Genomic DNA, 25,474 nt, shown 5'->3' with positions numbered 1-25,474 from the left:
CTATTGGTATCACTGTATTAACACTTTACTTGCTCCAGCAGATCCTCCGCCTCCGTTGATCCGTTTGGCTGGATCAGACAGCAGATGCCAAGGAGTGGTCCAGGTGTGGCTGGAAGAGACGTGGCATTCCCTATGTGACACTGCTTTACACATCGACTTATCTGTGCTCATATGTAGAAGCCAAAAGTGTGGAAAACCATTCATGCAGATGACTGAACTAGAAATGAATGTCTCATCTCCATTCCTAAATGTCACCTGTGGACTAATGGAGGATGTGAGGAACTGCAGCTTCTCTCACATGGCAGAAGATGAGTGTAGTAGTGCCGCCTTCCTAAACTGCACAGGTAAGAACCCGGACATATCTCCTCTTCTAAAGGTGGGGATTATAGAAGCCTTTCACATTAATATATAGCACCTAACATAGATATGTTTATAATACATGACTGTGAGGACATCCTCTCCTCACCGGTGTGCCTGAGGGTCAGCTGTGAGGTCCATGTATATAACACAGGAGTGTGAGGACATCCTCTCCTCACCGGTGTGCCTGAGGGTCAGCTGTGAGGTCCATGTATATAACACAGGAGTGTGGGGACATCCTCTCCTCACCGGTGTGCCTGAGGGTCAGCTGTGAGGTCCATGTATATAACACAGGAGTGTGGGGACATCCTCTCCTCACCGGTGTGCCCTGAGGGTCAGCTGTGAGGTCCATGTATATAACACAGGAGTGTGGGGACATCCTCTCCTCACCAGTGTGCCCTGAGGGTCAGCTGTGAGGTCCAAATATATAACACAGGAGTGTGGGGACATCCTCTCCTCACCAGTGTGCCCTGAGGGTCAGCTGTGAGGTCCATGTATATAACACAGGAGTGTGGGGACATCCTCTCCTCACCGGTGTGCCCTGAGGGTCAGCTGTGAGGTCCATGTATATAACACAGGAGTGTGGGGACATCCTCTCCTCACCGGTGTGCCCTGAGGGTCAGCTGTGAGGTCCAAATATATAACACAGGAGTGTGGGGACATCCTCTCCTCGCCGGTGTGCCCTGAGGGTCAGCTGTGAGGTCCAAATATATAACACAGGAGTGTGGGGACATCCTCTCCTCACCGGTGTGCCCTGAGGGTCAGCTGTGAGGTCCATGTATATAACAGGGGTGTGGGGACATCCTCTCCTCGCCGGTGTGCCCTGATGATCAGCTGTGAGGTCCATGTATATAACACAGGGGTGTGGGGACATCCTCTCCTCACCGGTGTGCCCTGAAGGTCAGCTGTGAGGTCCAAATATATAACACAGGAGTGTGGGGACATCCTCTCCTCGCCGGTGTGCCCTGATGGTCAGCTGTGAGGTCCATGTATAAAACACAGGGGTGTGGGGACATCCTCTCCTCACCGGTGTGCCCTGAGGGTCAGCTGTGAGGTCCAAATATATAACACAGGAGTGTGGGGACATCCTCTCCTCGCCGGTGTGCCCTGAGGGTCAGCTGTGAGGTCCATTTACTGTATATAACACAGGAGTGTGGGGACATCCTCTCCTCACCGGTGTGCCCTGAGGGTCAGCTGTGAGGTCCATTTACTGTATATAACACAGGAGTGTGGGGACATCCTCTCCTCACCGGCGTGCCCTGAGGGTCAGCTGTGAAGTCCATGTATATAACACAGGAGTGTGCGGACATCCTCTCCTCACCGATATGCCCTGAGGGTCAGCTGTGAGGTCCATGTATATAACATAGGAGTGTGGGGACATCCTCTCCTCACCGATATGCCCTGAGGGTCAGCTGTGAGGTCCATGTACTGTATATAACACAGGAGTGTAGGGACATCCTCTCCTCACCGGTGTGCCCTGAGGGTCAGCTGTGAGGTCCATGTATATAACACAGGAGTGTGGGGACATCATCTCCTCACCGATATGCCCTGAGGGTCAGCTGTGAGGTCCATGTATATTAAAACAGGAGTGTGGGGACATCCTCTCCTCACCGGTGTGCCATGGGGGTCAGCTGTGAGGTCCACATATATAACACAGGAGTTTGAGGACATCCTCTCCTCATCGGTGTGCCCTGAGGGTCAGCTGTGATGTCCATGTGTCTTCCACATGGTCCAGTTTCATTAGCCAAGAGGCTGGACCACATAACCCTCACCCCGATCCTCCTTCCTCCCAACATGACGAGTCCCAGGAGACAAGTCACTCCACACTTGTGTTAGATGGGCGCCGGGCTGTGGTGGTAGTCATGACAGTTGCTGCCGGTTCTTGCTACAGCGCAGCCCTGGGAAAGTTCTCTGCACCATGTCTGCCCCTATAGTACAGGGGAAGGGTTGCTGAGACTTGTGGTGTGGGCAATTACTTGCAGGCCGGCGGCGAGAGCTTGTTCCATCTTCAGGACCGCTTCCCAGCTTCCGGTTGCAGCAGGTCCCAGTGCCCTCAAACACCACACACTGACACAGACTTTTCTGAACAAAAACATGTGACAGCGGCAGGCACATCGCTTTCTAGTTACAGGGAACATCATCCTTAATAAATACTGTCCTTTGGACATACATTCCTGCTTTCCTCTTCAATCGTTGCCATTAGCAACCAAAGCCACTCTTACTTTGTACATTTTTTCCGGTCGACCGCTTTCCTGGTACTTGGGCTCCCATTGGGATCGCTAAGCTCCTCATCCTCCCCTTCAGCTTCACTATCTACGGCAGACTCAACCGTCTTTCCGGTCAATCAGGGCCTACTCCTCTCTCAAGGGCCCACTGACCTTTCGCTGACTAAGAGGGTTCGTTAGGTCTCCGCCAGGGAATGGCCACAACCTGGGTCGCACTGGATGTCCGGCACCTGGAGGTCACGCCAAATTTAAGTTATTGGGGTTTTCCTCCACCACATCCCTCACAGACGCCGTCTGCTCCTCTCTCTGAGGGACTCTCCTCACTCTGACTGACTTCCTAACCGCACTTTTTCAAACTAAGCCCCTCCCCTTCACTAGCTCCCTCTAGCCCGGGAGCCCAGGGAAGCAGCTTACACATTGTGGCCACCTAGTGGCCGTTTAAGCACATTACACCATAACATAAACTTTAAACATTGCATTTTATATATATAGTACAGGTGTGGCGCGGCCGAGCCTCACACCCCTTACACTCCTTACACTCGGACACTTCTACAAAGGTCTTTACCTTTCCATTGACTGCTTCTTACCTTTCACTGTGCACGTTTCAAGAGAGACAGTGAAGATCATGTGCTATGATTCACAAATATTTGAGAAGCCACAATTAGAAAAATATGATGGTAGGGAACAGCAATGACTGTCTCTGCGTAGATCGGACTGATGTCATCCAAGTGCAGTCCGATGTGTCACACATACCCATAGACTTGCAATAGATACGCGCTCAATCACAGCGCGCAGAATATATGAAGATATGCTGTGCACATCTGCTCTGCATCATTGAATAACATTGGTCCAAGTGCAGCATGAGATTTTCTCTCATCTGATTCATGCACTCATGTGACCTAATATTGAGATCCGGACCTTGGAGTCTTCTCTGTTCAACTGGGGAGCAGCAGGATGATCCTTGTAAGTTCTGTCTTTGTACCAGTGTAGCGCTCTGAGACTGGGTGCTACAGGGTATTGTATTTTTATGTATTTTTATGTATTTTGTAATGTCCGTCCACCCTGGCAGGAAGAGGTTAAGTCTGTTTCTGCAGCACGCAGACACACACACACACACACACACACACACACACACAGGGAACATTCCTTAGGTGGGGGCACGTGCAGGAGGAAGTTACAAAAGGGACAGTTTGGTTTCACTTTACTTCAGAACGCCTTAGGAAAGCAGAGAGTGGAGGCACTCTTTTGCAGCTCCCTGGGGAGCTCCTTCTCAGGGAGGCAGAGCAGAGGAGCCACCAGTTCCAGACCGGTTTATACACCCTTACCTGGGACCAGGCGAGTGGATGGCTGAGGACCCCTAAGCTGAGAGAGTGGATAGCGCCAGTTAGGAGGCTCCAGGTCCATTAGCCGACAGAGACTTGGAATGGGAGAGGTGACTACCAGGAAGGAGTTGAGAGCCTGGGACCGGTAGTTGTGTGGCATGGAGAAGAAGAGGGTTACAGAGCCCCGCAGCTTCGGGTGGCAGAGTAGTGGGTCCCAAGAGCTCCAGAGACAAGGAGGGGACCACCACACGAGAGCACAGAAGGAGAAAGCCCACAGGCTGCTGTACCAAACATTAGCCTCTGCCCTGCTTGGGAATGAACGGAGTCATTGCATTAAAGAACTGTGAGTAAACAAAATCTGAAACCCGCAACCCAGTGACTCTGACTCCGTTTGTCGTCGCCTTGTGATCCGGCGATTCCCACTTCCCCGTTCTCTCTCCCGGGAGTCGCTCCGCCTGTGGGGGGGGGCGATATCATCCCGGCTGCACCCCAACATCACCCCCCGGCGAGGTACCCTGCAGCGGTGGCCTTTTCCCTGGCCGCACACCACAGGTGGCGTAGTCGACATCATCCGTTCCACTCCTGGAGGAGGAAAGGTCGGAGGAAGGGTCCGCAGCGGAGGAGGTCGGGACCCCAGTCACCACCATAACTGTTCACTACCTCTCCAGGAACAATCTTTGCTAACCTCCCTTTACTATGCACCACGGGGCCACGGAACTGGGTCAGGCCACGACTTCTACAAACCACTGGCCCGGCGACAGGTATACAAGGTACGGACCGAAGCTCCTATCTTGAGCTCAGTGGGGTGTCACACCAGCATTGTGCCGGCACAACCAGCTCAGGGGAGCAGACGCCTATTCTACAATTTGTAGTTTCTTATGAATCGCCTCTTTTCTTCTTAATTGCACCTCAGTATTACTATCTTCTTTGTCTTATCCACAGAGCCACCTGTTTTACGCCTCTCGGGATCCCATGAGTCATGTGCTGGCCGTGTGGAAATGTTCCTAAATGGAGTTTGGGGTTCTGTGTGTCACGATGGGTGGGACGCCATGGATGCAGAGGTCACATGTAGACAGATAAAATGTGGCTCAGCTTTATCAGCTCTAGGAGGCTCTTATTTTGGAAGTGGACACCCACAAATCCACTTGAATGAGGTGGCCTGCGCAGGCAGTGAGAACTTTTTATGGGAATGTTCTGCACATGGAAAACGAGAGTGTTCAACAAGAGAACATGCGGGGGTCATCTGCTCAGGTGAGGGGCCGCACTGTAGAGTATCATCCTTCTTGGATTATAACTACTGATATCTACTACATGTGTCTTTTTTGCTTCCAATTTTGCAGAACATAAGGCTGTGCGACTATCTGGAGGTGCAAACAACTGTTCAGGCCGCGTAGAAGTTTATTCCCATGGTGTGTGGTCCACCGTGTGTGATACTCACTGGTATAAAGAGGACTCTGTAATGATCTGCAAGTATCTCGGATGTGGACCCTTCCAGAACCAGACGACACATGAGCACTCACTCAGTACATACACAGCGTTCCTCTGCAATAACGCAAAGTCTCCCTGGGACTGCACTGTCTTCAAGAAGAAAGCTCATATATGCCACCAATCCAAGGCTGTGGGACTAATATGTCAAGGTAAGGACCGTCCAATATTTCATAAAGGGGACCTCCCACTGTAGTCACCAAGATACTAGCAGGTCATTAAGCACTTGAGGTTTAGTCATAGCTGGCCATTCTGGCATCAGATAGTGAAGAATTTTTCCATTACTTGGAGATAAGTCCTTCATGTAAGAGCGCATGGCATTGTGTAGGTAAGGAGGGTAGTAGAGGCAGAATACCTCATCTCATGTTCCCGGCTGATGGACTCATCTTTCACTCGTCAGTGGGTTTGGGTTCTTAAGTAGAGATGAGTGGACCTTTCATATTTTGGTTTGCTGAGCCTTGGCAAACAAACACTACGTTCTCTAGACTGTCGAACCTTTTCGAACCTCCTTGAAATCAATGAGAGGCCAAATCCAAGGAAGAGAAAACAGCTTTACATGGGTCAAAAAAATTCCAAAACGGCAAAAATATGTTTTACAGTGCAGCCCCACTGTTTTGACATAGTCATTAGCTTTCCAGGCTATTGATAGAAGAAATATAGAGGTGGATGAGAGACAGGTGTAGGGCTGGTGCTCCCATACCCCTGCCAGTACAGACAAGACACAACTTGGAGTCTAGAGAATTAAAAACAGTCGATGTATTGGTGTCTGGATCAGCGTAAGCATTCTCGTCATGAGCATCAGTGTCAGTGGCATCTACAGTGTCAGCATCACTGTCAGTGTCAGGATCAGAGTCAGCATGCACGTCGGCATCATTGTCAGTCTCAGCATTAGCATGAGTGTCACCTTCAGTGTCATCACCATTAGCATCAGCGCCAGTATCAGCATCAGCATTGACATCAGCTTAAGTGTCAGCATCAGCACCGCTCTGTACAGCAGAAATCACGATCTCCTATGAATGTTGCTCGCAGCCGATGTTCACAGGAAGAGCGTCGTGTTAAACACTCAGGTCATCAGCTGACCCCCGGCTGTCAGACAACCCATGAGAGCCTTGTGATCACGTGACAGGGGAGGCCATGGGAGCGGGGAATGACGCGCTCACTGCCCGCGCTCGTTAAATGCCGTGGTCAGAGATTGACAGCGAGATTTACCAGGTTCACAGCTGCAGGTGGAGATCCGATGGGGAAGACTCAGCAAAGCAAGGGACATCACATATAAAGTAAATCTACATTGTATGCCATGAAGGGGTTAAAGTGGTGGCTGGGATTCTTTACGGTTATGCCCATGATGAGTTGTTGACTCTGTGTTTGTTTTTTCTCTGTGTCAAAATCACAACGTCTTAGAGTTCCAGCAAAATGGACGGATTTGTACGGATCTCCAGCGGCCCACCGAGCTTCTCTATTAGTCAGTGCAGAGTGACCTGCGGGGCGCGCGTCAGTGACCGATCTGCTGTCATCCATATTCCATCTGATTACTGCTTCTTCTTATTTATCAGGTGCTGATGATGACTCCGGAGTGACCGAATCCAGGACAATCGGCTACAAAACCACTCCAGGTCAGAGGCATTTCTAGCAGGTGACAGTGGAAACTGCACGGACCAGGGGAGAATGAAGGGAATCTGTCAGAGTTTTGCTCCCCCATCTGAGAGCAGCATGATGTAGGGGCATAGACCCTGATTCCAGCAATGTGCTGTTTATAATCCCACACACAACACTGAATGGCAGCCTTCTGCCTATGCACAGTGTACATAGCTGCCAATCAGTGGTGGGGGGGGCTTTACAACGCTCATCACTAGAGGACTAGTAATCTTGCTGCCATGCAGGCCTCTGTTATGCGTCACCGATGGCCGTGAAGATTGCAGGAGTAGGATTTGCTCCATACTGCCTTTACCCTTTGTGTTTTGCATGTTGACGCCGTCCTCCATATATAACCATTAGTATTTTCCCCGTAGGTATCTCCCAGGGTCACTCTGACTTGCAGTACTTGGTCATCGCCTGCGCTGTTCTCATGGTTCTTCTCCTCGCCTCGGTCGTCATCTTCTCAGTGATCGTCTTGACATTGCAGAAACAGAAGAGTAAGGACAAGTGATAGGAACAGTGTCCATTATTATGGGGGTGGGGCGGATGTGGTGCAGGGGAGACTCAGGATAGGTCTGGGGGGGTCACATGACCGTAGATTCAGAGATTGTGCTAATGACGCCCCAATCTGAGGTCAGCATAGTTTGGTGTGATCCTCCGGATGATACAATCTGGCCACACTGTCAGGACAACAAAATTCTCCATTCTGAGTCTGCAGAAATCGGACTGCACTCGTACGACATTCGAGTGCAGTCCGATGATTTCCAGTGACTTGATAGGCTGGATGCCATCTGTCGTACGCTACCAAAAAATGCTTCTCAGCACCGCCCCCTAGGATAACATTGGGCTCTCCGATAAGACATCAGAGCCCCCGGACGAATTTTGGGCTCATGTGAGGGAGCCCTAAATCTGTGGAAGGGAAAATTCTCCCTAACCATGAGCTAATCTGCCCCAGAAGGAAAATGTCCTGATCCCAGCAGGTGATCTACAAAAGAGATCTGCTAGATCACATAATCAATGATTTCATCATATAATTGTCTCCTGAGTAAGGGGTGTCCTTACATTCAATACATCCTCATAAGTGCATCAGTTCATCCTTATCGTAGTCATCGACTGCTGAGGTGACTGCTCCACATTCACTGCTCTTACAGTAAAGAACCCTGGTCTCCTCTTTAGAATGAGTCTTCAGATGGAGGATGCACCTTTTATATCTCTGAATTCTCCTCCTCTCCTGGAAGTTGTGTCGGTTTTGTGGTCTGAATTGCAGATGAGATTGAGGCTTTACAGAGATCACACCCTGCCAGGACCACCATACTCGTAGCTCAGCCCCGATTACTCCCAGGACCTCACTATGTATAATCTATTTTCATCACTATATTCATGGTCGTCCCATCCTTATCACTATGTTTACTTAACCGCAGACATAGTGGTAATGATGGGACCCTCAGACATAGTAATTACGATGATGGGACCCTCAGACATAGTGATGACTATGATGGGACCCTCAGACATAGTGATGACGATGATGGGACCCTCAGACATAGTGATGACTATGATGGGACCCTCAGACATAGTGATGACGATGATGGGACCCTCAGACATAGTGATGACGATGATGGGAGCCTGAGACATAGTGGCGATGATGATGGGACCCACAGACATAGTGGCGATGATGATGGGACCCACAGACATAGTGGCGATGATGATGGGACCCACAGACATAGTGGCGATGATGATGGGACCCACAGACATAGTGGGGATAATGATGGGACCCTCAAACATAGTGGCGATGATGATGGAACCCTCAAATATACTGATGACAATAATGGGACCCTAGGACATAGTCATATGAAATGGTTTGGGCACCCCTATTAATGTTAACCTTTTTTCTTTATAACAATTTGGGGTTTTGCTATTTCAGTGTCATATATCTAATAACTGATGGACTGAGTAATATTTCTGGATTGAAATGAGGTTTATTGTACTAACAGAAAATGTGCAATCCGCATTTAAACAATAGTATTGACACCCTTTTCAATTTCTTGATTTGAACACTCCTAACTACTTTTTACTGACTTACTAAAGCACTAAATTGTTTTTGTAACCTCATTGAGCTTTGAGCTTCATAGGCAGGTGCATCCAATCATGAGAAAAGGTATTTAAGGTGGCCACTTGCAAGTTGTCCTCCTATTTGAATCTCCTATGAAGAGTGGCATCATGGGCTCCTCAAAACAACTCTCAAATGATCTGAAAACAAAGATTATTCAGCATAGTTGTTCAGGGGAGGGTACAAAAATTTGTCTCAGAGATTTAACCTGTCAGTTTCCACTGTGAGGAACATAGTCAGGAAATGGAAGAACACAGGTACAGTTCTTGTTAAGCCCAGAAGTGGCAGGCCAAGAAAAATATCAGAAAGGCAGAGAAGAAGAATGGTGAGAACAGTCAAGGACAATCCACAGACCACCTCCAAAGACCTGCAGCATCATCTTGCTGCAGATAGTGTCAATGTGCATCGGTCAACAATACAGCGCACGTTGCACAAGGAGAAGCTGTATGGGAGAGTGGTGCAAAAGAAGCCGTTTCTGCAAGCACGCCACAAACAGAGTCGCCTGAGGTATGCAAAAGCACATTTGGACAAGCCAGTTACATTTTGGAAGAAGGTCCTGTGGACTGATGAAACAAAGATTGAGTTGTCTGGTCATACAAAAAGGCGTTATGCATGGAGGCAAAAAAACACGGCATTCCAAGAAAAGCCCTTGCTACCCACAGTAAAATTTGGTGGAGGTTCCATCATGCTTTGGGGCTGTGTGGCCAATGCCGGCACCGGGAATCTTGTTAAAGTTGAGGGTCGCATGGATTCAACTCAGTATCAGCAGATTCTTGACAATAATGTGCAAGAATCAGTGATGAAGTTGAAGTTACGCAGGGGATGGATATATCAGCAAGACAATGATCCAAAACACCGCTCCAAATCTACTCAGGCATTCATGCAGAGGAACAATTCCAATGTTCTGGAATGGCCATCCCAGTCCCCAGACCTGAATATCATTGAAAATCTGTGGGATGATGTGAAGCGGCTGTCCATGCTCGGCGACCATCAAACTTAACTGAACTGGAAATGTTTTGTAAACAGGAATGGTCAAATCTACCTTCATCCAGGATCCAGGAACTCATTAAAAGCTACAGGAAGACACTAGAGGCTGTGATTTCTGCAAAAGGAGTATCTACAAAATATTAATGTCACTTTTATGTTGAGGTGCCTATACTTTTGCACCGGTCAAATTTTGTTTAAATACAGATCGCACATTTTCTGTTAGTACAATAAACCTCATTTCAATCCAGAAATATTACTCAGTCCATCAGTTATTAGTAGTGATGAGCGAGCATGCTTGTTACTACTCGGTACTCGCACGAGTATCACTGTACTCGGGCTACTCGGCGGGGACCGAGTAATCTCGCGATACTCGTGCTGTACTCGTGGTCTTCATCCCTGCATGTTGGCGCTCTTTTGAGAGCCAGCCCTCATGCAGGGATTGGCTGGCAGACCACTGCAATGCCACAGCCCTGTTAGTTGTGGAATTGCAGTGATTGGCCGGCCCGCACAGCGTGACCGAGCCTTTATACCGGCGGGCGCGCTGTGCTCTGCTCACAGCTATCCAGACAGTCAGTGCAGGGAGAGTGTTGCTGCTTCAGGGAAAGCTTTGCGGCCCTTTATAGCTTTTTCAGTTGCAGGGCTGCAAACAGTGTGACCAAAAGTCCTTCTCAGGACTATTCTAGTTGTATACAGGCAGGCAGGGTATAGCCAGGTCGGAGTACAGTAGCAGAGTCCTTCTCAGGACTATTGTTGCTGTATACAGGCAGGGTATAGCCAGGTCGGAATACAGGCTAGTGACCAGAAGAGTCCTTGTCAGGACTATTGTAGCTGTATACAGGCAGGCAGGCAGGGTATATAGCCATTCCTAGTGGTGACCGTATACCAGCCTTCATCATATCTGGGGCTGGTGTACACAGTCTAAAACAGTCCTGATAGTGTCAGACTTCTCAGTAATTGTTGCTCCTAAAACCTGTGTTAGGTTCTTAGTGCGTCCGTGCTTGCATTTAAAAACCGCACGTGTGTGCCTGTCGGTGGCAGCGTACAGGTGCACTTGTGTGCGTTTTTACCAAACTATTATATAACGCACAAGTGTAGTGTATAATACACGTCAGTCAGCAGTGGCTGATAGTGTCAGAGTTCTCGTCATTAATTTTTGCTCCTAAAACCTGTTAGGTTCTTAGTGCGTCCGTGCTTGCATTTAAAAACCGCACGTGTGTGCCTGTCGGTGGCAGCGTACAGGTGCACGATTTGCACAAACTTTGATATAACGCCCAAGTCTAGTGAATACACGTCAGCACAGCATTGCAAAATGCGCAAGGGCGTTGGCAAGGAACAAGGAAGTGGACGTGATGGTGGTGCAGGCAGAGGCCGAGGTCGTGGGCAAGCTCTAATTTCGCCACAACAAAGGGCCACATCTAGTCGCTCGCACGTCCTGTCCCAAATTCTTGGGGACCTCAGCAGTACACCGCTCTTGAACCAAGACCAGTGTCAACAGGTTGTTAGTTGGATAGCGGATAATGCTTCCAGTCAGATTGGCACCACCACGAACACTCTGTCTTCCACACAGTCAAGTGTCAGTAGCCGTGATACTGCACCGCACATTTCAGAACCTGATCCTCCTTCCTACCACAAGGCTGAGTACACGTCCTCGGACATTAATGATCCCACACTTGGACACTCGGAAGAGCTGTTCACGTTTCCATTCGCACATTCTGGCCTCTCGCCAGCTCATGTTGAAGTGGGTCATGAGGAGATCGTATGTACAGATGGCCAAATATTTGAGCAGCCACGTTCTCACGAAGTTGGCAACGTGTCTCAACAAGGGGTGGACGATGATGAGACACAATTGTCAGGAAGTCAGGAGGAGGAGCAGGGTGCGGAAGAGGAAGACGACGTGGTGGCTGATCCAGTAACTGACCCAACCTGGCAGGAGGATATGCAGAGCGAGGACAGCAGTGCACAGGGGGAGGAAGGCGTAGCATCCCAACAGGCAGTAAGAAGCAGGGTGGTGGCTCCAGGCAGAAGTCAGGCAACCGTTCCCCGGAACAACAACACGACACAAGGTGCCTGTACAAATGTTAGGTTGTTAGGTCTTCCCGAGTCTGGCAGTTTTTTAAGTTGGCTCCAGATGATTCTAAAAAGGCCATTTGCAACACCTGCCGTGCCAGCATCAGCAGGGGTACCAAAACTAGCAACCTGACCACCACCAGCATGATCAGGCACATGTCAGCCAAGCACCCGACTTTGTGGGAAGTACAACAGAGTCGAGGAGCAGTGCTTGCTGATGTCACTGCTACGTCTTCGCTGGTTGTGCATGCGAGCCAATCCCCTGTCCATGCTGCCTGCGAACAAGCCTCCTCCGGTCCTGCACCTGCAGTTGCCTACGCAGAAATAACACCATCATCAAGCACGTCCTTGTCCCAGCGCAGCGTTCAGTTATCCATTCAGCAAACCTTTGAACGCAGGCGCAAATACACTGCCAACACCCCACATGCCACAGTTCTAAATGCTAACATTTCGCGACTGCTTGCGCTGGAAATGTTGCCTTTTAGGCTGGTGGAGACAGAAGCATTCCGCGACCTGATGGCGGCAGCTGTCCCACGTTACTCGGTCCCCAGCCGCCACTATTTCTCCCGGTGTGCCGTCCCCGCGTTGCATAACCACGTGTCACAAAACATCACACGTGCCCTGAACAACGCTGTCTCACCCAAAGTCCACCTAACCACAGACACGTGGACAAGTGCTTGTGGGCAAGGCCGCTACATCTCGTTGACGGCACACTGGGTTAATATTGTGGAAGCTGGGACCCAGTCTGAGCGAGGGACGGAACACGTCCTTCCCACACCAAGGTTTGCAGGCCCTACCTCAGTCAGTGTTTCACCCACACTCTACAGCTCCGGAATGTCATGCTCTTCAGCCTCCTCCTCCTCCTGCGCATCCTCATCCACTGTACCCTCCACACCAGTCCCAAGCTGGAAGCACTGCAGCACTGCCTCGGCGAAGCGGCAACAGGCTGTGCTGAAGCTAATCTGCATAGGTGACAAACCCCACAATGCAGAAGAGGTGTGGACAGCTCTGAAACAGCAGGCAGATCACTGGCTCACACCTCTGAACCTAAAGCCAGGAAAGGTTGTGTGTGACAATGGCCGGAACCTGGTGGCGGCTTTGAGGCGAGGCCAGCTGACACATGTTCCATGCGTGGCCCATGTGCTCAACCTGTCTGATCTGCTGGTAAAAGTTTGCCGCCTGTCTGCACATTTTCGAAAGTCACCTACTGCTTCAGCCGGCCTTGCCGGCTTTCAGCGCCGTTTGCATCTTCCGGCTCACAGACTGGTGTGTGATGTCCCCACGCGTTGGAATTCAACTCTGCACATGTTGGTCAGGATATGTGAGCAGAAGAGGGCAGTTGTTGAGTACCTGCATCACCTAAGCTGTCGGGAAATGGGTCAAACTCCACACATAACACCTGAGGAGTGGAGATGGATGTCTGACCTATGTACCATCCTCCAAAACTTTGAGGACTCCACCAAGATGGTGAGTGGTGATGACCAGGGCTGTGGAGTCGGAGTCGTGGAGTCGGAGTCGGAGTCGGAGCTCATTTTGGTGGAGTCGGAGTCGGAGTCGGTATAAAATGCACCGACTCCGACTCCTAAAATATATAATAAATTGGGGACAGGAGTGCAATGCAGAATGTGCTGAATATTTTACTAAATAATAACATTTAGTATAATGCTTATATTTAAGTGAAAAATTTATTGGAGTACAATGTGAACATCAGACATTTAATTGTTTTTATGATACAATAATCAAGATATTTGGATAGAACATAAAATATTTATTGGAATACAACTTTAGAACACAAAAACTAAAATTGTAAATATGTAATATATATATATATATATATATATATATATATATATATATATATATACATACAGTGTATATACACAAAAAAAGATATATATGTAATCTACTGTATATTACATAGTGTATTACATATTTACAAATTATTACAGTTTTTTGTGTTCTAAAGTTGTATTCCAATAAATATATTTTATGTTCTATCCAAGTATCTTGATTATTGTATCATAAAAATTATTAAATGTCTAATGTTCACATACACATATTCATGTACTACAATAAATTTTTCACCTAACTATAAGCAATATATGTAGGAGTCGGAGTCGGAGCCGGAGTCGGAGTCGGAGCCGGAGTCGGAGTCGGTGCAAGAGAATTTGAGGAGTCGGAGTCGGAGTCGAAGGTTTGGCTTACCGACTCCACAGCCCTGGTGATGACGCCATTATTAGCGTCACCATACCGCTTCTCTGCCTTCTAAAACGGTCTCTGCTCAAAAACAAACATGATGCATTGCAGGCGGAGCGCGATGAGTTGCAGCAAGAAACAGTAGTGGGTGTGGGTGATAACACACAGCCCAGCCTCGTCTCATCACAACGTGCATTGGAGGACTATGACGAGGAGGAGGATGAAGACATGGAGCAAATCTCCGGCCAAATTGAGGATATGACATGCACACCAGTCATATCCTCGGTTCAGCGTGGCTGGCCAGAGGACAGGGTAGATGAGGAGGAGGAGGAGGACAGCATGTTCAGTCATCGTGTTGGTCAGGCTACTGAAGTGATGGCTGTTAAGAGTCTGGCACACATGGCTGACTTTATGGTAAGCTGCCTGTCTCGTGACCCTCGCGTTAAGAACATCTTGGCCGACAATCATTACTGGTTGGTAACACTGTTAGACCCACGCTACAAGGAGAACTTTATGTCTCTTATTCCCGAGGCGGAGAGGTCAACCAAAATGCAGCAGTTCCGGAAGGCCATAGTCACGGAAGTAGGCAAAGCATTCCCCTCACAAAACGCTAGCGGCATAGGTCAGGAATCAGTGGACAACCAAGGCGTACAGCCGAGAGAGGCACAAGTCCAATCCGCCAGAGGTAGGGGAACAGTCTTTAAGATGTGGGACAGTTTTCTCAGCCCCTCACGTACCACAGCCCCTGAGGTGCGGGGTAGTGCCAAAAGAAATCCTAAGTTTGCCCAGATGCTCAAGGAGTACCTTGCAGATCGAACAACTGTACTCCGACATTCCTCTGTGCCTTACAATTATTGGGTATCCAAGGTGGACACGTGGCATGAATTGGCTCTCTACGCCTTGGAAGTCCTGGCCTGCCCTGCCGCTAGCGTTTTGTCAGAGCGTGTTTTTAGTGCCGCAGGTGGAATCATTACAGATAAACGCACCCGCCTGTCAACTGAAAATGCTGACAGGCTGACTCTGATAAAGATGAACAAGGGTTGGATTGGGCCAGACTTCACCACACCACCAGCAAATGAGAGCGGAATTTAAAGTTTGTAACGGGAATTTGCCATGTACCTCCAGTCACCCATGGGTACACACTTCTGGACTTTGGATAATCGCTGGACTGCTCCTCCTTCTCCTCATGCGCCACCATGATGACCGTTACAAGAGTTAGGCCTTTGTTTCAGGTATACCCCCAGTGGTAAATTTTTTCGCCCATTCTTTGCAGAATGGACATTACAACGACAGGAGACCCGCTCCTTTGCAATGGGAACAATGTTTTGAGGCCCTCATGCACGTCTCTATGCAGGGACAACGTGGAGCCTCCCAATTTTTGGCTGCCCTGCCAAAGGGCTATACTACAAAAGACCCACTTCCTGACAATGGACACTTAATGTTTTGAGGCCCTCATGCACGTCTCTATCCAGGGACAACGTGGAGCCTCCCAATTTTTGGCTGCCCTGCCTAAGGGCTATACTATAATACACCCACTTCCTGACAATGGACACTTAATGTTTTATGTTCAATCTATTTTTATTGTAAACATATCATATTATACATATACAGCATGTAAAACTGAATGACTGACATGTCAAACTTTTTATAAATTGCATAGTAAAGAAATCATGTTTTCTCCATCTGTCTCTATCTCAATTTGACTGAATAGTGAACACTTTACAACTATAGTCCTCAATAGACCTCTTCAACTTGGATTCCAACGAGAACCCAGGAAAAGGGAAGGAGAAGAGAAGAGAGAGAAGAAAAAAGGAAAGAAAGGGGGGAGAAGGGAGGGAATTAGAAGGGGAAGTGGGGGGGAGGTAGGTAGGTAGCAGCGTGAGTAAGCTGGGAAGACGAAGGCAGACACACAAGGGAAATGGTGGGTAGTTTGATTTTATTAGGGTGGGGGAGGGGCACTCTCTATCGTATGAGAATCAGGTGATCCTACATTCTTGTCCGGTTCACCCTGACCATGCTTTACTCCACCAATCTAATAAGGTGTTATGGCTCCGTCAAAACAGTTTAACAAAATCTGGAGAATCTTTAAATAGGATCCATTCTCCCCAGGTCCTGCAAAATTTGTCTCTAGTGCCCGCAATGTCGGCAGAGAGCTCCTCCATCCTACATATGTTTGCCATTTCAGAGTACCACTCCGAGATGGGAGGTATCGTGGAGGACTTCCAGTACCTAGGTATGACGGAGCGCGCCGCCGCCAGGCAGAAGGACACTTAATGTTTTGAGGCCCTCATGCACGTCTCTATCCAGGGACAACGTGGAGCCTCCCAATTTTTGGCTGCCCTGCCTAAGGGCTATACTACTATAGACCCACTTCCTTACAATGGGCACTTCAGGTTTACAGGCCATCATGCACGTCTCTATCCAGGGACAACGTGGAGCCTCCCAATTTTTGGCTGCCCTGCCAAAGGGCTATACTATAATACACCCACTTCCTGACAATGGACACTTAATGTTTTGAAGCCCTCATGCACGTCTCTATCCAGGGACAACGTGGAGCCTCACAATTTTTGGCTGCTCTGCCAAAGGGCTATACTATAATACACCCACTTCCTGACAATGGACACTTAATGTTTTGAGGCCCTCATGCACGTCTCTATCCAGGGACAACGTGGAGCCTCCCAATTTTTGGCTGCCCTGCCTAAGGGCTATACTACAATAGACCCACTTCCTGACAATGGGCACTTCAGGTTTACAGGCCATCATGCACGTCTCTATCCAGGGACAACGTGGAGCCTCCCAATTTTTGGCTGCCCTGCCTAAGGGCTATACTACAATAGACCCACTTCCTTACAATGGGCACTTCAGGTTTACAGGCCCTCATGCACGTCTCTATCCAGGGACAACGTGGAGCCTCTCAATTTTTGGCTGCCCTGCCTAAGGGCTATACTATAATACACCCACTTCCTTACAATGGGCACTTCAAGTTTACAGGCCATCATGCACGTCTCTATCCAGGGACAACGTGGAGCCTCCCAATTTTTGGCTGCCCTGCCAAAGGGCTATACTACAATAGACCCACTTCCTTACAATGGGCACTTCAGGTTTACAGGCCCTCATGCACGTCTGTATGCAGGGGCATTGGTGAACCTCAAAATTTTGGACTGCCCTGGCAAAGTATAATACTACAAAGACTCACTTCCTCAAAATGGCCACATTAGACTCAGAGGCCTTTATGTACGTCTCTTCTCAGGGACATCGGAGTGCCACACAATGTTTTACGTAAAATCTTTCATGTATTGATCTCAAAAAGTAACATACATTAGCTCTATCTCACTATTGGGTATGTGCCCTTAACATTTTCGCCATGAAAATTCATTTTGGTGTCATTTAGGAAGGTTTTCTGGTGAGTCCGTAAAAATGGCGTAAAACGCGGACAAAATTGTTCACAGCTGTGACTTTTGAGTGATAAATGATTCAAGGGGTCTTCCCCATGCTGTTGCCATGTCATTTGAGCACTCTTCTGAGACTTTTGTGACATTTTTAGGGTTTCTACATGCTGCCGGGGGGTCATTTCACAAAAATACTCGGGTCTCCCATAGGATAACATTGGGCTCGGTCCTCGGGCCGAGTACACGAGTATCTTGGGATGCTCGGCCCGAGCCTCGAGCACCCGAGCTTTTTAGTACTCGCTCATCACTAGTTATTAGATCTATGAAACTGAAATAGCAAAAACCCAAATTGTTATAAAGAAAAAAGGTAACATTAATAGGGGTGCCCAAACTTTTTCATATGACTGTAGCCTAATTGGACCCACAGACATAGTGGTGATAATGATGGTAATGATGGGACCCTCGAACATAGTGGTGATGATGATGGAACCCTCTGATATAGTGATGATGATGATGGGACCCTCAAATATACTGATGACAATGATGGGACCCTAGGACATAGTGGTGACGATGATGGCACCCTCGGACATAGTGGTGACGATGATGGGACCCTCAAATCTGCTGATGACAATGATGGGACCCTCGGACATAGTGGTGAAAATGATGGGACCCTCAAATCTGCTGATGACAATGATGGGACCCTCGGACATAGTGGTGACAATGATGGGACCCTCGGACATAGTGGTGATGATGATGGGACCCTTGGACATAATGGTCATGAGATGGGACCCTCAGACATAGTGGTCATGAAATGGGACAAATGATGGGACCCTCGAACATAGTGGTAATGATGATGGGACCCTCAAATATACTGATGACAGTGATGGGACCCTAGGACATAGTGGTGACTACAATAGGACCTTCGAACATAGTGGTGACGATGATGGGACCCTTGGACAAAGTGAAGATGATGATGGGAACCTCAACCTTGCTGATGACAATGATGGGACCCTTGGACACAGTGATAATGATGATGTGACTCTCTGATATAGTGGTGGTGATGATGGGACCCTCAAATATGCTGATGACAATGAGGGACCCTCGGACATAGTGGTAACAATAATGGGACCTTCAGACATAGTGGTGACGATGATGAGACCCTTGGACATAGTGGTCATGAGATGGGACCCTTGGACATAGTGGTGATGATGATGGGACCCTTGGACATAGTGGTGATGATGATGGGACCCTCAAATATGCTGATGACAATGAAGGGATCCTCAGACATAGTGGTGATGATGATAGGACCCTCGGACATAGTGGAGATGATGATGGGAACCTCGACTTTGCTGATGACAAATATGGGACCCTTGTATATAGTGGTGATGATGATGGGACCTTTGGACATAAGGGTGATAATGATGGCACCCTCAAACATTCTGATGACAAAGATGGGACCCTCAGACATAGTGGTGATGATGATAATGCGACCCTCGGACATAGTGGTGATGTTGATGATGGGAACCTTGAACATGCTGATGACAATGATGGGACTCTAAAGCATACTGATGACAATAATGGGACCTTTGCTCATAGTAGTGATGATGATGGGACCCCCAGACATAGTGGTCATTATTAGGGATAAGCAAACCTGAACTGTATTGTTTGGGGTTCATACTGAATACCTTGTGTCCGATGCTGAACCCCAAACATGAATGTTTTTTGGTGTGTCTGGTTCCTGTTCAGTTTTATCATTTCAATAAAGCTTGTTGAAAGGCCGCAGAGCAGCCAATCAGCAAACTTTTCCAGTCTGGGCACTTCCGACTCCATCAAAGCCATGTCAAGTATTGGCATGGCTGTGGTTGGAAGGCGCACCACTGTAATGAAAAAAAAAAAGATGTGGGCTTCTGAGATATGTTTGATAACCAGTGCGGGTAAAGCAGCAGTTGCAGGCTGCAACCAACAGCAGTATTCTTTAGCGTGGCTGGTTATCAAAAATAGAGAGGCGCCTGTTACACGTCGTGGCTCTCTTATTGCAAGGAATAAGGTGGTCCCCCATTCCTTGTCTGCCACGAGCCCTCCTGCTCAGCAGCGCCAAAGGTCTGGGAGACTGCAGGAGTTGCCTTCTCAGAGACACAGCAGAAGGGTGACACCTAGTGGTTCTCCCCTTGCAAGGAATGGAGCAGTCTCCCATCCCTTGCCTGCCACAAGCTCTCCTGCTCAGCATCACAGAGGCTCTGGGAGGTTGCGCAGTGTGCAAAGAATAGATGCTCAGGGAAGCAGCAAGACTTCCCATGTCTCTGCACATTGTGAAACCGGGGATCCCGCCTTTATGACCCAGAGGCAGGAAGATGAGCATGTGCTCCACGTGACGTCTTCTGATTCGCTCACTGATATCACACGGCCCGATGACGAGGCTGGTGATGTGCTGAATCCTGACTGGCTGGGCCAGGACGTCACGAATCCTGATTGGGTCACGCCCGTCTCGCGCCCGCCCTTGGGTGGAGCTACACTTCCTTAAAAGCTCCCCCTGCCATCATGGTGGCGCGCGACTGTCCTTCTAGGTTTGGATGTCTGGCAGCGTGCTGCCACGCCACTGCTTAGGCATTATTGTCTTTTGTGGGCTTTGCCCTTGCTGCTCAGGCAGCACCTAGTTTGCAGGTCTTGCCCCTGCCTTGCTGCTCCGGCAGTATCCCGTTTAGCAGGCTGTGTTCCTGTCCCAGGTGAGCTCCTCGAGTCTCTGTCGGACTCACTTGGTTTCTGAAGCACACGTGCGTGGGCACCTCTGTGCTACCCCCGTGCCATATGCCTGTGACTCCCGCTGGCACACGTGTGTAGGCACCTCTGTGCGTCCCCGTGCAACAGGTACACCGTACGAGAAGCCCCGAGCCATACAACCCTCACGGGTTAGGGCGGACCGGTGTACATAGATTGTCTGTGACGTTCCAGACGATCACTAGCAGCAACCCGCTCACTCTTTCCTGACCATAGCAGCGGTCCCTTACACCGCACAGTGGACCTTGACCGGCGGAAGCTGTCCATTTCCCATCTTGGCACGCTTCCCCGGGTCCCCCTCGTAACATTACGGTCGCGCCAAAGGTCTGGCTATGGCGGAAGAGAAGCAGCAGTTGCTGCGTTATGTGCAGCAGTTGGAGTCACGATTGGCAGCAGTGGAGCGGTCTTCCCCCGATAAGGCTGCTCTAGCAACAGTCGCCACCCAGGCGGCTACTCAGGCTGTGGAATTGTGCGGAAGGTCGCCTCGCCTTGCGCTCCCAGAGCGCTTCAGCGGGGACAGCTCTGAGTGCCGTGGTTTCATAAACCAGGTTACCACCTACTTGGAGTTGTCCGCGACTGATTACGCTACTGAGAAGGCGAAGGTAGCCTTCGTCCAGTCCCTGCTCACAGGGAAAGCGCTAAAGTGGTCCACGCCGTTGTGGGAGCGCGGAGATCGGGTGGTGAATCACCTTCCAGTTTATCTTGAGGCTATGAGAAAGGTGTTCCTCGGGCCTCAAGACACCCACGACTCCGCTCTGCGGCTCCTACGCCTTCGGCAAAGGTCCACTTCAGTCGGGGACTTTGCAGTACAATTCAAGACACTCGCCGCAGAGCTGGACTGGCCAGATAAAGTCCTGGTCCCTGTGTTCTGGGAGGGTCTGGCAGGGTTCGTCAAAGACGCGCTGGCCACGCGTGACGTGCCGACCACCTTAGAGTCCTTGATTCGGCTTGCCTCTCGCATAGACATCCGCCACGCGGAGCGGAGGCTCGAGGTCTCTTCGGCACCCACGTCTTCCTGGTCTACAGAGCCTCTGACTCCCCTTCCCCACCAGACCGGTCTCCCAGCCAGCTCTATTGACGATTCTGTGGAGCCAATGGAAATCTCCACAGTGGTCTCCTCTACCACAGGTTCTTGGCCGTCGGTCGATTGCTTTACCTGTGGGCAGAGGGGACATGTAGACACCCGATGTTCGAAACCATCGGAAGAAACACAGTGTCTTGTTCCACCTCCAGTCAGCGTGAGGAGGGTCACTTCCGTTTCCCTAGACCAGGTGCCACCTGGTAAGACCCTCATTTCCCCTGACCCACGGAATGATGTGCTGTCATGGGATCATGCCTCCAAAGGCATGGGTCACTTCAGGGTCGACGGGACCAGAGACCCTGCGATCAGGCATTATTGGGGGCCGGAGGTAGCCCAGGATGTACAGGAGAATATGCGAGTCTGTACGTCGTATGCGTATAATAAACCGTTCAGGCAGAGACCTACGGGTCTTCTTCACTCTGCGCCATCTTTCGCACCTGGGTACCTAGTGTGGCTGTCTTCTAAACATATCTACCTTCCGGTACAGACAGCCGAGTTCGCTCCTAGGTACCTGGGTCGGTTTACAGTAATAGAGCGGGTAACCCCGGCGGTATATCGACTCCAGCTCCCTCCATGCTGGGCTATTTCTAATACTTTTCATGTATCTCTTCTGAAACCCGTACGACCTAAAACCTCGGGGTCTCTGCTGTCCCAGGTTGGCTCCTCGTCCGACGACCCTGAAGTAGCGAAGCTAGTAAGAACAAAAATTGTACAGGGCAAGAGGTACTTCCTCGTGGAGTGGGTCGGTCGTGGCCGGGAGCATAGGTCCTGGGAATTGGAGGAGCATGTTTACGCCCCTGGTTTGGTGGCGGCCTTCAGGCGCAGGCGAGGGGGGGCCCTAGACAGGGGGGTAACGTTACACGTCGTGGCTCTCTTATTGCAAGGAATAAGGTGGTCCCCCATTCCTTGTCTGCCACGAGCCCTCCTGCTCAGCAGCGCCAAAGGTCTGGGAGACTGCAGGAGTTGCCTTCTCAGAGACACAGCAGAAGGGTGACACCTAGTGGTTCTCCCCTTGCAAGGAATGGAGCGGTCTCCCATCCCTTGCCTGCCACAAGCTCTCCTGCTCAGCATCACAGAGGCTCTGGGAGGTTGCGCAGTGTGCAAAGAATAGATGCTCAGGGAAGCAGCAAGACTTCCCATGTCTCTGCACATTGTGAAACCGGGGATCCCGCCTTTATGACCCAGAGGCAGGAAGATGAGCATGTGCTCCACGTGACGTCTTCTGATTCGCTCACTGATATCACACGGCCCGATGACGAGGCTGGTGATGTGCTGAATCCTGACTGGCTGGGCCAGGACGTCACGAATCCTGATTGGGACACGCCCGTCTCGCGCCCGCCCTTGGGTGGAGCTACACTTCCTTAAAAGCTCCCCCTGCCATCATGGCGGTGCGCGACCGTCCTTCTATGTTTGGATGTCTGGCAGCGTGCTGCCACGCCACTGCTTAGGCATTATTGTCTTTTGTGGGCTTTGCCCTTGCTGCTCAGGCAGCACCTAGTTTGCAGGTCTTGCCCCTGCCTTGCTGCTCCGGCAGTATCCCGTTTAGCAGGCTGTGTTCCTGTCCCAGGTGAGCTCCTCGAGTCTCTGTCGGACTCACTTGGTTTCTGAAGCACACGTGCGTGGGCACCTCTGTGCTACCCCCGTGCCATATTCCTGTGACTCCCGCTGGCACACGTGTGTAGGCACCTCTGTGCGTCCCCGTGCAACAGGTACACCGTACGAGAAGCCCCGAGCCATACAACCCTCACGGGTTAGGGCGGACCGGTGTACATAGATAGTCTGTGACGTTCCAGACGATCACTAGCAGCAACCCGCTCACTCTTTCCTGACCATAGCAGCGGTCCCTTACACCGCACAGTGGACCTTGACCGGCGGAAGCTGTCCATTTCCCATCTTGGCACGCTTCCCCGGGTCCCCCTCGTAACAGGCGCCCATAATTTAAAAAAGCAACATAAGGTCCCCTCTGTTTTTGATAACCAGTCTTGGTGAAGCTGACAGTTGGGGGACGATAACTTGGTGTTATCAGGGTGGGAAGAGACATGGATATTGGCCCCTCCCAGCCTAAAAATACTAGCCTTGGAGGTTAACTCCGGCACACTACCACTTCCCATATGCCCAAAAAAAGAAGAAGAGGAATACAGTTGTTGGATGTCAAAAAATCCTTTTTCTCTTATTTTATTTAGTGCCAAAAAGTGAAACAGTGCTGTACAATTGTCCGCCAGGAGTCGACGTTTCGGCTAGCAAGCCTTCATCAGGTCGGACAGGCTGAATATATTATTTACAAGTGAGAAAACAAAACAAAAGAACAAAGATAAAAATTAATGACATTGAATCGATATGCTCATCTGGGTACAATAGGCAAAATTTAGGAACAAGGAGAGAATCAGGAGTGATACCAAGAACATAGGAACAAGGGTACATCATACAGATATTGTAGCATTAAAACACTGCGTACCATGAATATATAGGACCTAATAGTCATGGTGGTAGTGCCACATGGTAGCAGAGTGGAGGTGAGATACGAGAATTTGTGAAGTGTCCGCACAAAGTGCATGGTAAGGATGCTCACCTTGATTTGTAATAAGATGGTAATGTCATATAAATGCAGAGTAGTTGCAAGAATGTAAGGCCCTCCGTTTGGAGATAGCTGAAGGAGAAAGACAAGTAGAATAAGGGAGATTGTATTGGTAGAATAGAAAGAGCACAATAGAGAGGAGCTGAGAATAGTGATCACTATGACATACCCAGTGCCAGAAGCCGTGGAAAGTCCCGGGAGATCTATGGTATGTTGGATCCTAAGAGGTTTTTGGATTAGGACCAGGGAGATTTGAGACAGAAAGTATCAAGTATATCTAGAAGAATAAAATAAAATGTAAAATGATCAATTGGGCTAGGTAGTATGTCTGCCTCGGTAGGTGCTCCTATTCAGGAGGTAAAATAATGGTTACCTTGTTGGTAGGTTATATCCCTTTTGGTATATAAGGCCGCAATCGTGACCATGTATGTCCCAGGTGAATGGCAGTTCTTGCGGTGGGATGTTGGTATCTATGGTTCCAATAGGACATCATGTTAACAGAGTTACCGTCGTCATGAAAAGATATAGTGAATGTGGTAAAATGCATTATTACCTATTAGCTCTGTAAGTATAGCCTAGGGGGATCGCTGCGGCTAGAGGTATCTCTGGCAATGACTCTAATGGAGTAAACATAGACGTCCCAGATTCACATGTAGAATCAGGATGGTATGCCTGATAGGGAATCTGTGGTCCCAGAAGGATGACATGAGAACAGTGTTACCAACAATAGGAGGTGAAGATACAGTAACAAAAAGGGGGATTATACGCAATTACCTAATGATTTGTTAGGTGAAGTACTTTGATAGAGGTTACATGGAAAGGGACGTTCCTGTAATGAGGAGTCAAGGTCCAGGATTCATCCTGGTGATCAAGATATAGAGACTAAATGCCGCTTATAGCTGTATTGAAAGAAAGTGGAGAAGGGTTAAGTGAGAATAGAGAGGGAAAGAGATATGAGGAAGAAAGAGAAGGTTACCTAATGACTCTGAGGGATATGGCATGGAGGGAGGTCCGTTGGCCCAGGATAGAGTCACATCTGGTTATCCAGGAAGAGAGGAGAATTAGTAAAATGACGGATGATGGATGTACAATACGTTGGTGGTATAGGTATAGTAATGTCTGAGTGAGCCACCTTACCAAGCGCCAGTGGTGCCGCAGGGCTGGATCGCACGTCCTGTGGGGTGAAAGGAGTGCAGTAAAAGCATCTATTTAACCACGAGCGTGCTGTGACGTGACTTCCGGTTTTCGTGTAGAATGGTGTCTGCTGGGAACC

At 49.3% G+C, this 25,474-nt stretch overlaps 1 protein-coding gene across 1 annotated transcript in view; it reads left to right on the top strand.

The window, feature by feature from the left end:
• Positions 1–25,474, top strand: part of LOC142297464 (T-cell differentiation antigen CD6-like) — a 65,561-nt gene that overhangs the window by 3,002 nt on the left and 37,085 nt on the right. Inside the window, exons 2-6 of the mRNA XM_075341689.1 lie at positions 42–344; positions 4,847–5,155; positions 5,245–5,541; positions 6,943–7,002; positions 7,399–7,521. Of these exons, the coding sequence (XP_075197804.1) occupies positions 42–344; positions 4,847–5,155; positions 5,245–5,541; positions 6,943–7,002; positions 7,399–7,521 (1,092 nt within the window). The remainder of the gene's footprint in view (positions 1–41; positions 345–4,846; positions 5,156–5,244; positions 5,542–6,942; positions 7,003–7,398; positions 7,522–25,474) is intronic.

Source organism: Anomaloglossus baeobatrachus, chromosome 3 (genome assembly GCF_048569485.1).
Source record: "Anomaloglossus baeobatrachus isolate aAnoBae1 chromosome 3, aAnoBae1.hap1, whole genome shotgun sequence".
NCBI classification, from domain to species: domain Eukaryota; kingdom Metazoa; phylum Chordata; class Amphibia; order Anura; family Aromobatidae; genus Anomaloglossus; species Anomaloglossus baeobatrachus.
The sequence above is the reverse complement of the archived record's forward strand: the minus strand, read 5'-3'. Positions and strand labels throughout refer to the sequence as shown.